Source organism: Mesoplodon bidens (genome assembly GCF_964165515.1).
Source record: "Mesoplodon bidens genome assembly, chromosome: 15".
Lineage (NCBI taxonomy): Eukaryota > Metazoa > Chordata > Mammalia > Artiodactyla > Ziphiidae > Mesoplodon > Mesoplodon bidens.
In genome coordinates, this window is record NC_138171.1 from 30,474,588 (window position 1) to 30,487,545 (window position 12,958).

General features: G+C 53.9%; 1 protein-coding gene across 3 annotated transcripts; it reads left to right on the plus strand.

Moving 5' to 3' along the window:
* Positions 1-609: 609 nt before the first annotated feature.
* MAVS (mitochondrial antiviral signaling protein) lies at positions 610-12,933 on the plus strand. Of its 3 annotated transcripts, none has more exons than XM_081255898.1 (7): positions 610-769; positions 4,427-4,618; positions 5,558-5,732; positions 7,040-7,212; positions 7,938-8,094; positions 9,992-10,464; positions 11,350-12,933. In XM_081255898.1, the coding sequence occupies exons 1-7, from the start codon at positions 671-673 to the stop codon at positions 11,797-11,799; spliced, it is 1,719 nt and encodes a 572-aa protein (XP_081112024.1). In that variant the 5' UTR covers positions 610-670; the 3' UTR covers positions 11,800-12,933. The 3 variants fall into 3 exon arrangements, with proteins under 3 accessions (XP_081112024.1, XP_081112025.1, XP_081112026.1); XM_081255899.1 differs by having other exon boundaries at positions 713-769; positions 4,447-4,618; XM_081255900.1 differs by lacking the exon at positions 610-769 and adding an exon at positions 830-1,486 and having other exon boundaries at positions 4,447-4,618.
* Positions 12,934-12,958: the final 25 nt, after the last annotated feature.

A 12,958-nucleotide genomic window follows, 5' to 3' on the forward strand; every position in this document is an offset into this window, starting at 1 on the left:
TGGAAAAAATAAACCTCTACCTGGTTATTTTGCGGATATTTAATGGGCCCTAAGGTATAAGACTTTAAGTCCGTACCTGGAACACAGTGGGCACTCAATAATTGCTGGCCTCTGGCCCAGCAGAGGAAAGGCGAGGTGGTAGGCGAGCACTGCCGTGAGGTACCGCCCTAAATAATTGATTGGAGAGGCCTTTCCCACGCAGCACTCAAGGCCCACACCCTGCGAGCCGGGCAAGCCAACCTTGGCGCCCCTGCCCTGCATACAGCTACATGCCCCAATCCTGCCTCCTCAGGTCCAGAATGAGTGTCGCCTGGCTGGGCACTCATACCCTTGTGAACTCTGCGTGACACCGGACGTTTATTGAGCACTGATTGTGTGCTTAGGCCCTGGGCGTCCAGGAGCGAACTACATAAAGACCCTCACCCCTCAAATTACTCGGCGGAAGGAGGGGGTAGCTTCGCGTGGGAAGCGTCGGGATCGAGCCCACCACGGTTTCTACTTGGTTTCTAGTCAGACCCTGGGCTTCCCCTGGAAGTTGCTCAAGACGAAGAAGGAAAGATCATCTGCACTTTCGCACACGCAGTAGGAACCCAGGTCTGTCCCGAGCGCGCGTCCAGAGCCTCGGGGCCCCGCAAACCAAGGCCAAGTGCCCGCCCCCGCTGTCTGCCCAATGGCCGCGCGGCCCTACCTCCCGCCCTTCCCTCCCTGCAGGGGAGGGTTCCCGGCTGTCCGCGACTGGAGGCAGGTCGCCAGGTCGTGGCTACCCAAGGTAAGATCACCCACCACCTTGGGAGCTCGGTCCTCTGGACGCAGGGCGCACAGATGCCTTTCGGGGAGGTGGTACGCGGCGCAGGAGCCGAGTGGGACTAGGAGTCCGCCGGGGTGCACGGGGCTTGGGGCGCGGGGGAGCTGGGAAGAGCAGGTACTAACGCACAGGGTGTTCGGGGCAGCGAGAGCTCCGTGCACCGCATCCAGCACCGGGGGCTCGAGAGGTGGGTGGCGCTGGCGCCTGCTCGGGCTGGAGGGGAGGTTGGGCCGGAAGGAGAAGGGCGCTGGCTACTGAGCTCCTCCAGTTGCCCACAGGCCCAGGGTGACTCCCAGGCGAGGCCTAGCCCGGGTGCGCCAATCTCCGGCGGCCGCGCTTTTGGGGGTCGCGGACTGCCGCCCTCCCTTGGGTTTTGGCCGTTTTCGGTGGTGACACCTGTTCAGAACAGCCTCTCGGTCCTCCGCGGACCTGGGTCTGGCCCAGGAATCCAGGAATAGGAGCTGAGACTGTGGGGCCTCGCCCCTTCCGGGAGGGTGGAGCGCTCTGAACTCAGCTTCTGGTGCAGTCGGGTCAGAACTCTCCTAGACGCGACGGTCAGGAACTATCCGCCCCACATCTTATCTGAGACCGGAAGGAGGTGCCTGGAAAACACTGGAAAAAACAAAACCGACATTCTTCGTTTGGAGGCTCAAAAACATCTGGAAGGACATCTGGAAGGACGTGAGAACCCGGCTGTGGTGGAGGGCAGGGTTAGAACGTCCTCAGACGTTTCCGAAAGATTTCCATACCTCGCAAGAGAAGGGACTAAATAGTGCATCTTCCCAGGCACACTCTCACTTAGCAACCCCCCTCACCCAGGCAGTGGCCTTGGCCCCTTCCGGGGCTTGAAGGCAGGGGGCTGTGTATCACTTGCCGCAGGGGTCTCTAAGCCCTGCAAGGTGTATGGTGAGCTGCAATGAGGCAGCAAGTCCTGGGTTCAAATCCTGTTAGGCCACTGGTCAGCTGTGCAACTTGGCATCGCTTGTCCTCTTGGGATTGTGGCAAGAATTAAATGAAAGAAACTTAGGATGTGCCTGCCTATAGTGGGCCCTCAATAAATGTGAACAAATATGGGCTTCCTTTCTTTTTGGTTGGACCATTACATACACCCATACTCCTCAAACTCTTTGCCTCAAAGGCTGAGGCTGGGATGCAGAAGAATGTATCACCTGACTCTCTCCTGGTACTTCCCTGGATCCCATGGGAGGGAAGGAGGGATCTGTTCGCCACCACAGAGTTGTTTTTTGTTCATCTTCTGAAGGCTCAGAGGACCCCCACCCCACCTCTCTGATCCTCTTGATTTCTGTCACTGGTACTCGCCCCACCAGGAATGTAGCACCTGGGGGTTGGCAAAGCAGGTCATGCAGCATGTGGCTATGAGGCTGGTGGGCTGCAGGTAGGCAGGACTACTGCTCCATTTCCCATGTGGCAGGGGACTGGTGGCCTCAGCAGCTTCTAGGCACTCTCTACTCTGCAGCACTGTCTCTTAGAGGTTCCACCCAAGCTTGACATCCAAGTTTCTACTCCAGCCTGCCCCTCTCCTCTGCCCACTTCCCTCCCTGAAAACCCCTTTGGACATCCAATAGCATCTCAAGCTTCACTTGTTCAAAATGGAACTCTGGAGTCCTCTCTGCACCACTGCTTCTCCCCCAGACTCTCTGGCTTGCTAAGTGGCACCCTCCAGCCACCTAGTGCCTTGATTCTTCTCCTTCACCTCCCATATCCACAAAATACCAGGAATCCAGCCACCTCTTGCCACCTTCATGGTTACCATCCTGGCCATACCCATCATGTATTCCCTGCTGTGGCCTCCTGACTTGTCTCCCTGCTTCCATCCTGCCCCCTCCCCAGTCCAGGATCCTCACAACCACCACAGAGGTCTTTAACGTAAATAAGTCAAATCAAATAAAATCCTCTCCCTTTCCTGCTCAGAGCCCTCCAATGGCTCCCTGTTTCACTCCAAATAAAACCCAAAGTCCCTTCCTATAATGCCCTACATTAGTGGCCCTTCCCAACCTCCTTGACTTGAACTCTGCCCCTCCCCCTAGCTTTCTAAACCTGGACAACTCCAATCTACTTTCTATTCTTCAAACATGCCAAGCTTGTTCCACCTTAGGACTTCTCACTTGCTGTGCCCTCTGCCCAAAACACTGATCTTCTTACATTCGAGTTCAGCTCAAATGTCAGTTCAGAAAAGCTTCCCTCCCCATCCCAGTTCAAGCAGCATGCCCTTCTTCAGGGGCTCTGTCTCACCATCTGCTTTATTTTCTCTGTAACCTTTATTACTGTCTGGAATTCTTATTTATGTATATGTTTTCTGATTTGTTATCTGTCTCATTCCAGTAGAATGTAAATTGGATGGTGGCAGAGATCTTGTCTGTCTTATTCCCTGAAGCTGTCTCTCATGAGAAAGGCAAATAAGAAACAAGCAAACAAACAGATCTATAATTGAAAATTGTGTTAAGTGCTACATAAGCAACCTGCGGCAATTGATTGTATTGGGGGTACTTCTAAATTTCAGGCTTATAAGGCTGAACTACTTACTGTATTGTCAAAACAACCTCTCTGAGCCATTTTAGGGGTGAGGACAAGCCTGGAAAAGGCTGACAACTTGCCTGGGGTCACACCCAGAAGTGGAATTCAGCCTCCTACCGAAAAAATATGTATGTAGGGCTTCTCTGGTGGTGCAGTGGTTAAGAATCTGCCTGCCAATGTAGGGGACACGGGTTCGAGCCCTAGTCCGGAAAGATCCCACATGCCACGCAGAAACTAAGCCCACGTGCCACAACTACTGAGCCTGAGCTCTAGAGCCTGCGAGCTGCAACTACTGAAGCCGCGTGCTACAACTACTGAAGCCCGTGCGCCTAGAGCCCATGCTCTGCAACGAGAAGCCACCACAATGAGAAGCCTGTGCACCTCAACGAACAGTAGCCCCCGCTCGCTGCAACTAGAGAAAGCCCGTGTGCAGCAACGAAGACCCAACACAGCCAAAAATTTAAAAAATAAATAAATTTTTAAAAAATTAAAAAAAATGTGTATAGCAAGCTTTAATGTAATGGTGGGCCTGCAGTCATGTTCTGGGAAGAACCTGATCCCAGATCCTGAAGACCTCAGTTCTTTGCTCTTCTACTCACTAGCAAGTCCCCGTAATTCCTTGGTACTTCATTTTCTTCACGATAAGAATAGGATAGATCCTATTATTATATTGGGTGCCTTCTCCTCTTCCCCATCCTCTCCCGCCTACCCCTCCTCCTCCCTCTCCTTCCCTTCCCCCTCAGTATACTCCAGAGGAGCAGCACTTCTAGATGGTGCTCTTTTGCTATCAGAAGCTAGGGGCACATTCAGACCTGGGGATGATGGGGCAGGAGCCAGAGCTCTCCCCAACACTGACCAACCTGCAGGGCAGAAATGGGCCCTAGGTCTTCTAGATCTGTTTTTTTTTTTTTATTCACCAATTTGTTTTTAGGCAAATTCATTGAGGGCCTCTGAGACTTAGGCAGTAAAATACGATGATTAAAGAAAAGAGCAAAATTTCTAAAGAGTTGAAAAAGAAAGAGAGAATTGCCTTTTGTCCAACTCCACTCCCAACTCTGTTGCCATGTGTGGTCTGTTTTCTTCCAGTCTTTTTTCCTCTCTCTCAGTCCATCCACCCTTCATGGGCCAGAGCCCTCTGCCACTTCAGAACCCGGGACAGCGATGACGTTTGCTGAGGACAAGACTTATCAGTATATCCGCAACCATCACGGCAATTTTTGCAATATTCATGTTCTGGAGATTCTGCCTTACCTGTCCTGCCTCACAACAAGTGACCAGGTGAGCCAGGGTGTGACAACCAGGCATGGACTGGGGGCAGGGCTGTGGAATTCAGAGCTTCTCCCAAGCCAGGACCAACTCCTTCCTTCTCTGTTGTCTGTATCTTGCTTCCCATCCTTGACAGTTTTCTAACTTTCAGAAGGAAGTGTGGCTCAGGGTGTCCTTTCCAACCTCACTGAGCTCCCTCTTGTGTCGTTTTGGTATAGTGCTCCAAAATATGGCACTGAGATTTCTGGGCTTGGGACCCCTCACCCACTTTCATCGGAACCTTCTTTTTCTTTATCTCTTTTGTCCTTGTTCCTGTTTAGTTTCAATTGCATTCTCTTAGTCATGGGATCCATCCTGGCAGGGAGCCTGGGGCTCAACTTTGAGAGTCTTTGGGAGCCAGACTGTGCTAGCTCCCTCAGCACTTGCTGTGGGCCCCTAGTGAAGTGAGCCTGGCCCCTCCCAGTTTTAGTTGTCCCCACATTGAACCCCGAGGCCTCCCTCTGCTTCCTCCATGCAGATACCTGTGGTATGTGAATTTGTGGCTGGGGGGGTTTGGCTCCTCCCTCTTGTATTTTGGTGTTTGTGGGAATACCTTGCCATTTAGTTCTGCAGTAAATGTTTTCTGTGGGTTTTTGTTTCTGCTATCTGGTTGCTTGTTTGTATGTGCTAAGCCTCAGTTTCCTCATCAGTAGAGTAGGGGTAATAATAGCATTAAATAAGATAATTCACACAAAGCCCTGAGCAGAGAGCCTGGGACACAGTAAGGCCTATTTCCTGGGCCTTTAAACTTGGGCTCAAACTCTGGCCTTGTCCTGGGCTCTGACTCAGTTTCAGATGGTTGCTTCCATCTTGTAGCTTTCTAGGTACCTCCATCTGCAGCTGTCCCCTCCAGAGTGGGGAGGGGGTCAGGGCTACCAGGCTTGAGCTTGGTGGCGGGGCTGTGTCTTGCAGGACCGACTGCGGGCCTCCTATGAGCGCTGGGGGAACCAGGGCACTCTCTGGGACCTCTTCAACAGCCTTCGGCGGAGGAACGGCTGGGTGCCTTCCTTCATTGGGGCACTGAGGGCCTGTGAACTGTCTAGTCTCGCTGATGAAGTGGACCGAGTCTACCAGAGCAACCTGCTACGTGAGCCTCCCACCTTGACCCTTCTTCTGGAACTCCTATCTGATTCCCTGGCCTCCACTCTCCCTCTCCTCTCACCCCATACCTGCTGTCTTCATCTCTCACCCTCCCTCCCATCACTCCTGGGCAGTGGACAAACCAGAGTGTAGATCCCTGCTTTGCCACTTATTAATCTTTATTAACTCTTTGGCCAAGCCCCTTCATTCCCTAAGTCTCAGTCTTCTTTGTAAAATGGGGCTAATGGCAACATTTACCTTGTAGGGCTGCAGTGGATACCATGGGATGATGGCATGTTGAGTGCTTAGCTGGGGCTGGGCACCTTCCATGTGCTCAGCAAATGGAGCCTCCTCTAATTTTTGTGGCTGTGACGTTTGCCTCCCACGCTTTTCTCATTTCCTCCCGTCTACTCTCCCTCAGTTTGCCTTCCCTCTCTCTGCTCATCTCTTCTCTCCCCCTCCCTTCACTGCCTCTTCTTTCTTCCTCATGGGCTCCTTCCTTCCTTTCCCCTCATCTCTTCCCCTCCCACTGGTTTCCCCTAGAGCCTCCTTAGTTGCCTCCCACCCCCCCCCCAGCTGCCCAGTTATCCCTCAAAGCCCTCTCAATGCTCCCTGCCAGGCCAAGTCCTCAGAGGGGGTCTGCTGAGGCCAGGGTCTCAGGGGCTGAGGCAGAAAGAAAATTCACACCAGCCCTATATATATTTCAGACTAGAGACAATTCCTGAGACACTGCTCAGATTTACAGCCTTGAAATATCCCCATGTTTGCCTTTCTTTCTTTTCCTCCCCCTCCCTTCCTCCCTCCCTTCCTTCCTTTCTAACTCATCTCTTCATTTGTGCAGATTACCAGTGATTCCCCCAGATAAAAACAGCTGTGGTAGGGCCAGGCGTGGCTGGTGGGGGCAAAGGGGAGGTGCTGAGGAGGAAGCTTTAGGTCAGGGGTCAGTTAGTGGTGAAAGCCACCCACGAGGAGGAGAAGAAAGCCACTGTGTCCCAGAATGCCTGGGGACAGAGAAGTGGTGACTGCTGACATAGTCTGGGTGGTGAGAGGCCTTCGAGGTGCCCCCAACACTCTCCCTTCCCCCACTGCTCCTCCTACCTCTCCTTGTCCTCTCCACCTCCACTCTCCCTCTGATACCTGCCTCCTGCTTCGTGAAGCTGGTCTCCTCTGAGGAGTACTGCCCACATCAGGATAGAGTTTGATGCTGTGGGGGACTGATAGCCATGGACCTGGAGTTCTAGGAGCACCCAGGCCTCTCTTGTCACTAAGAGCACCCCAATTCCTCCTTGACATCAAAATATCTTTGTCCTTCAGGGAATCCGAACCACCCCCCATCCCCACTGGAGCGGCCATCAGTTCCTGCTGGGGTTCCAGGGCCCTCCACACCTGCTGTGGCCCCCAGCATCCCCAGCAATGGCTACAGAGAGGACGAGCCAAGTTACCCTATGCCTGTCCAGGACACCCAGCCACCAGAGTCCCTGGGAGAGGTGCGTCCTCATGATCTACCTTGAGCCTCCTGCTTTTGTGTTCCCATCTGCCCACTTCTGCTCACCCAGCCTTCCAGAAGTCCCCCACAAATCATGCCTAATCTCTGCTCAGAACCCCAGGGCTCCCCCAATATGGATCTGCCCCAGCTCCCAGACTGCCAACCAGGTCTTCACTATGTGGCAGCCCCCACCCCTCTGTCATCAGCCAGCTGTGAGGCCACAATTCTGAGGTCTTTGCAGTGGTCCATGTGAGATGTTGAGCTGGGTCAAGGGATCAGGGGATGACCAGATGAGGGAGAGTGAGGGAGCAGGAGGTGATGGGGAAAGGGGGGGATGGTTGGAGCTGCAATCATTGCCAGTAAAGTTTGGGGGTTAAGACGACTGATTCTATTGGGATAGGATGAGTGGGCAGTGAGGTGTCCAGGAGATACCACTTGGACTTGAAGCCTAAGAAAGGGGTCTGTGCAGTGGCCCCAAAGATGGGGACCTTTCTTTAGGGCCAGACAGATGAATAGGGACCCCCCCATAGGATGATTTTCTATGAGGTGGCTTCAAAGTCACCTGCAGATAGAAGTCCTGGCAATGACCAAAGCCGAGGCAAGGGCTTCCTTGGTCCTGTGCTTCATGGCATGGGCTGTGGCCTGTAGGAGCCGTCCCAAGCATAAGGTGCCCTTTGCCAGCTCCTGGGAGAAGCAACTGCCTTATTCATATATTCCTTTGTGCAGAGTTCGAAGAAAGCCCCACAGCCACCCAGCTCTGGGGCTGTCCTCAAGAAGCTGGGTGGCCCCCTGCAGCCCTCATCTGACACGGTGGCCCTCAGCCCTCTGACCTGCAGTGGACATCAGGAGCAAGACACAGAACTGGGCACTACGCACACAGCAGGTATGCATGGACCCTGGAGTTATAGGGCCTTTCTGACCTCCCAGTGAGGGTAAGGGTTAGAGTTGCCCCTCTGGTTTTCTTGGTCAGGAGGCAAAGGTGGTATTCCCCAGGGTAATGAGTTCACCCCAGGGAACAACCCAGTTCCTCAGAGGGCATATTGGCTAGTATTTGCTTTGTAACATACAATCCCAAAATTTAGTAGCTTAAAATACGACTATTTACTTAGCTCATGATTGTGTGGGTCAGCAATTTGGGCTGGCTCAGATGGGCTGAATTCCCTTTTATATACACATCAGGGTACATATAAGCTGTTTACGGCTGTTGTCTGGGGCACCTCAGTTCTCTTCTATGAGTCTCTTACCTTCCAGCAGTCAAGCCCATTTCATATACCTGAGCAGAGTTCTGAGAGAGGGAGAGAGGGCTTCTGGGGCATAGGCTCAAAACTGGCAGTTTTCCTCCTGCCTCTTTCTGTGGGACAAGGCAAGTTACAAGGCCAGCCCAGCATCAAGGAGTAGAAAGGTAGACTCCATCCCTACATGAGAGGACTGACAGGGTCACATTGCAGAGGGCGTGGACACAGGCAGAAGTGAATTAGGGCCATGCCTGCACTATACCAAAGGGACTATGTAGGGATCCGCCAGGACCTGGAGGACAGTGCAAGAAGAGTACAGGGCTGGGCCAGCTGTTGTCAGGGAGCACCGCCCTACCCTAAAGGGGTCTCTAGCTCCCAGTGAATCACTAAAACTTTTCAGCCCCCAGGAGAAGTATGTTCTTCATCAGCCAAGGGCCTGGACCCTCACATCAGACATCTCAGGAATATAGTGCTATCTACTTGGATCTCTCAGGCTGGCATCTCTGCACCACTATTTCCCAAACCATGTTCCATGTGACAGTGATGCCCAGCCAGCCCACAGTGCCCATGGAACAGCCACAAGACACAGGAGCTCAGAGAAGCCACCTCAGCGTCCCATGCTCCTGTCACACCAAACTCTAACCCAAGTATCCTTTTGCACTTTGCATTGTCAGCTTGCTGTGGAACATCTTTTCAAGAAATGCTGCTGTGGACCAGGGAGGCAGAGGGCACTTTGATTTCAGTATGAGTATGGACACAGGTCCCATGAGATTCTGTGTTGTTAGCTTTGGGATGGGGGGTGGTGGACATCAGAATCACTCCCGACCTTTGTCAGCTGTAGGGCCAGGCATGTGTGTTCTCAAGAGTTCCATGGTGAATCCTTATGTAGCTGCCTTTATGGACCATCACCACCTGCTCCCTCCTGCTTCCCCCAGTTCAGACTCTCCTCCCACGGGTGGCTTTGTCCCTGTAACCTCAAGCCCTTGGGCCTCCTAGAAGATTTGCACACACTGGGGGCTGACTGGGCCTCTGGTGCCACATGACTGGTGTGAGCTCTTCTAAGCAGAGCCATCCTGCTCCTCTTGCCCTGGCCTAGGATTGTTCCTGCTGAGAGGAAAGATGGCAGTGGGAGAAACATCCAGGATTCCACTTGCCTAAGGAGAGGATGGAAGAGGCAGACACAACAGGAAAGGGGGGTGTCCTAGGCAGGAGAAGAAAAAGCAGAGATGAAAATTAATAATGATTTTCAAGCTCCTAGACCCTGTTAAAGGGAGGGATCATTTTGCTCTTGTGAGAGAACACGTCAAGGATTGAGGAGGGACAGGACCAAGGGTTTATCTGCAACCATCGGGCCTTCAGCCCTGGGAACCAAAGAGACTGTGGAGACTCCTCCATTGGTAGGAGGTTGGGAGGCTTGGATGCAATAGGGATGGTGTGAGCTGGGGCAGAGAGACCCTTCTCCAGCCCTCTGATCCCAAGGCCACTGTGATTTTAGGATAACACTCCTGTGGGTTTGTGTTTCTCATTTTGTTTTGCCACCTGCAGGTGTGGTCTCCAGTTTCACATCATCCTACGGGCCTGTGTCTCCGACTGTCTCCTTCCAGCCCATGGTCCGTTCTACCCCCAGGGAAAGCCGCTTGCCTGAACCCCCAGTGTCAGCTCCATCTATTGGCACCTCCTCCTCCTCCACTGGCTTGGCCTCTGCAGGAGGTGCTGGTGACCAGGCTGAAGGTACCATCTGCTCCAGCGGGGCAGGGGTGCCCACCAACTCAGCATTTGGCAGCACAGTGCCTTCCAAGTTGTCCACCAGCTTGAAGCCCCCTGGTGCAATGCCCACTAATGTGCTCACCAGTCTAGCACCATCCAAATTGCCCATCAACTCAGTGCGTTCTGGCATGGTGCCACCCAAAGTGCCTACTGGCTTGGTGCCTGACGACAGGAAACGTATGTGCACGGTGCCCAGAAAGCTGCTTGACAACACAGGGCCCACCATCAGGAACAGCAACAGACTCGTGGAGGTGAGTCCTCGCCCCTCCTAGCAGTGATCCAGGCCTCTTCCTTTTACCCTTTCCAGTCACCATTCTGTCTCCAGCCTAGGCTGGTCCAGGGCTTCTTCTGAGGACATAGGGACAGCTGAGACCTAGGCTCATCCAGACCTAACACCATGTCCTTTAGAGTAATAATAATCATTAGAACTCTTAAGTGTGAATGCTTCAGGAGGGTCAGGCTTGCTGGGCCACCTCCACTGGTCACATGCATTAACCCATTTAGAGCTCACAGCTCCCTTTTAAGCTCATCAATACTATTTTGCAGGTGAGGAAACATTGAGGGGTAGAGCAGGGTAGCCTGTTTGCCTTGATGCCTTGCTCTTCACCACTGGGATATCTGGCCTGCCCCACCATGACCAGGGTTTTACAAACTGCAGTCCCAGCCCATCCATCTCTGACCCTAGTAGCCTCCACAGCTGCCTGCTCAGAGCCTGCACATCTAACCCTACTGCTGCTGTCTGTCTGGAAGAACCAAGTCCATGGGGCCCCTTGGGTGCATGGCCCAGCCTCTGACCCGGTGGCTGCTTCATGGCCATCAAGCCCAGGCATAATGTCAAAGTAGGTGGGGCCACACATGACCAAGTGCTCCCTGGGGTGGGAGTGAGCTCACAGGCAGGCCAGTGAGTAGAGCTTTCAGCCCTGGAGGAGTTCACCACTGATGCTCCTACAGGGCCTTAGTCCCCTCCTCCCCCACTGTCCTCCTGCACCATCAGTGGGTTGAGTCCCCAAGAGAGGGTTGCCTCACAGCACTATGGGCTGGGAACTGAGGGGTTGGCCTGTTTTGGGAATGGGGCCACCCAACCTGGCTTGCCCCCCACCATCCTCAGTCCCTCCAGTCCCTCCTTTCTTTCCCAGGAGACTCCAGCATCTCCAGCAGCCACAGGTACTGCCACTGGAGGCACCTCACCATGGCCAGATAGCAGCTCTGACTGCTGGGGCTCAGAGCTGGAGCTGAGCAAGCCTGGCAGGCTGGTATCCAGAATGGACAGCCAACCGTTCTCGGGCTGCTCCGCAGACCTTGCCATCAGCCTCAGTAACTCCCTGGGCGCGGGGCCTGACAACGCTCCGGAGGAAAATGAGTACAAGTCGGAGGACACCATTAGGATCCACGGGGGCCCCAGTACCCCCAACCTGGGGGACAGCCCTGGGACACACACCGCCCCAGGATTCCGGGAGGAGGAAGAGTTGGAGGAGTTGCTGGTGGTCAGGACCTCGTCCTGGCCTCCGTGGCTCAGTGTGGCTGTGGCTGGGGTGCTCCTAGCTGTGCTCCTGGCCACACGGTACCGGCGGCGCCTACTCCAGTGAAACTCCTGGGCCCTCCTTATCACGCATCTGCTCCCTTTCCCATGGTACATCTGCCTGAGCCGCTGAGTTGAGCTGTCCCACCATCCTTGACCCTATCTCGGGGCTGGGAGAGGCTGGGTCAAAGGCGAGGCAGCATTTCCGTCCCAGCTCGTGCCCTTGGCAGCTCCCCCACCATCCTTGGCTTTCTGGGCCCTGGGCTGCCCTGAGTGCTCCAGCCCTTGCCCACCTGGCCATCTGGTTGTTGCCCTTATCCTCTGGAGGAGGTGCCCCCGTCTAGGCCTTATCCCTCTTTACCCAAGTGCAAGGATCAGGAGGTGCTGCTGGAGACCGCAGGGGGTCGGAAACATCCCCCATCCTGCTCTGGTCCCTGGCAGCCAATGCGGGGGGTAGGGGACCCCATAGAACATCATTCCAGCCCCCAGTGGCCCAGCCTCAGGCTATTGCCCCAGCAGCAGCGGAGTGGCCCACCTTCAAGGACTTAGTCCCCTGCCTCTCTGGTTCTCCTCCCCTGCCACACAAGGTTGGGGAGGAGGTCTGGAGATTCCCATGGACCCCTGGGAAGCCTGATCAGGTGCTAGGCCTGAGAACCACCTAAGTGCCCCTCTCCAGCCTTCTCATCCTGGTCTCTGTTCTCTTCATCTCCGTATGAGGGTTGGAGAGGGAGCACGTGCAGGGCAGAGCTCAGGCCAAGGTTTGGATTTCAGCTCCACCCCTTCTTGGGCTGTGTGGCCTTGGCAGATAATCAGCCTTCTCTGGTCTTGCTTACTCATGTGGACCCGTGAGGATCATGGCTCATCCTTCACTGTGTTCTGAGATTGAAGCATACACGTCTTTGTCAAGTGCCTGGTCCAGAGCAGGTGGCCACTAAATGCTTCTCTCACCTCTCCCTGCCCAGCCTGGTAGAGAGATGAGGGCATGAGAGGCAGAGTGCCCAGTGGGTAAGCGTGCACTGCTGCAGTGTAGGATGGCCTAAGCCTGCATCCCATCTTACTAACTCTGTGCTCTTGGGCAAGCTGTTAACCTCTCTGTGCCTGTTTTCTCATCTGTAAAGTGGGGATGAATAGTAAAATTTTATGTATAGACATGTCCTAGTGTTGTGAGGATTAAATGAGTTTATCTATATAAATCTTAGAATGGTTCCTGACATTTCGTTTACTAC

Coding starts and splice junctions, on each gene's coding strand:
- MAVS (XM_081255898.1), top strand. CDS start 671: ATGGCCGCGCGGCCCTACCTCCCGCCCTTCCCTCCCTGCAGGGGAGGG. Junction 5,733..7,039: donor CTACCAGAGCAACCTGCTAC/GTGAGCCTCCCA, acceptor TTTGTCCTTCAG/GGAATCCGAACCACCCCCCA. Junction 10,465..11,349: donor ACAGCAACAGACTCGTGGAG/GTGAGTCCTCGC, acceptor TTTCTTTCCCAG/GAGACTCCAGCATCTCCAGC.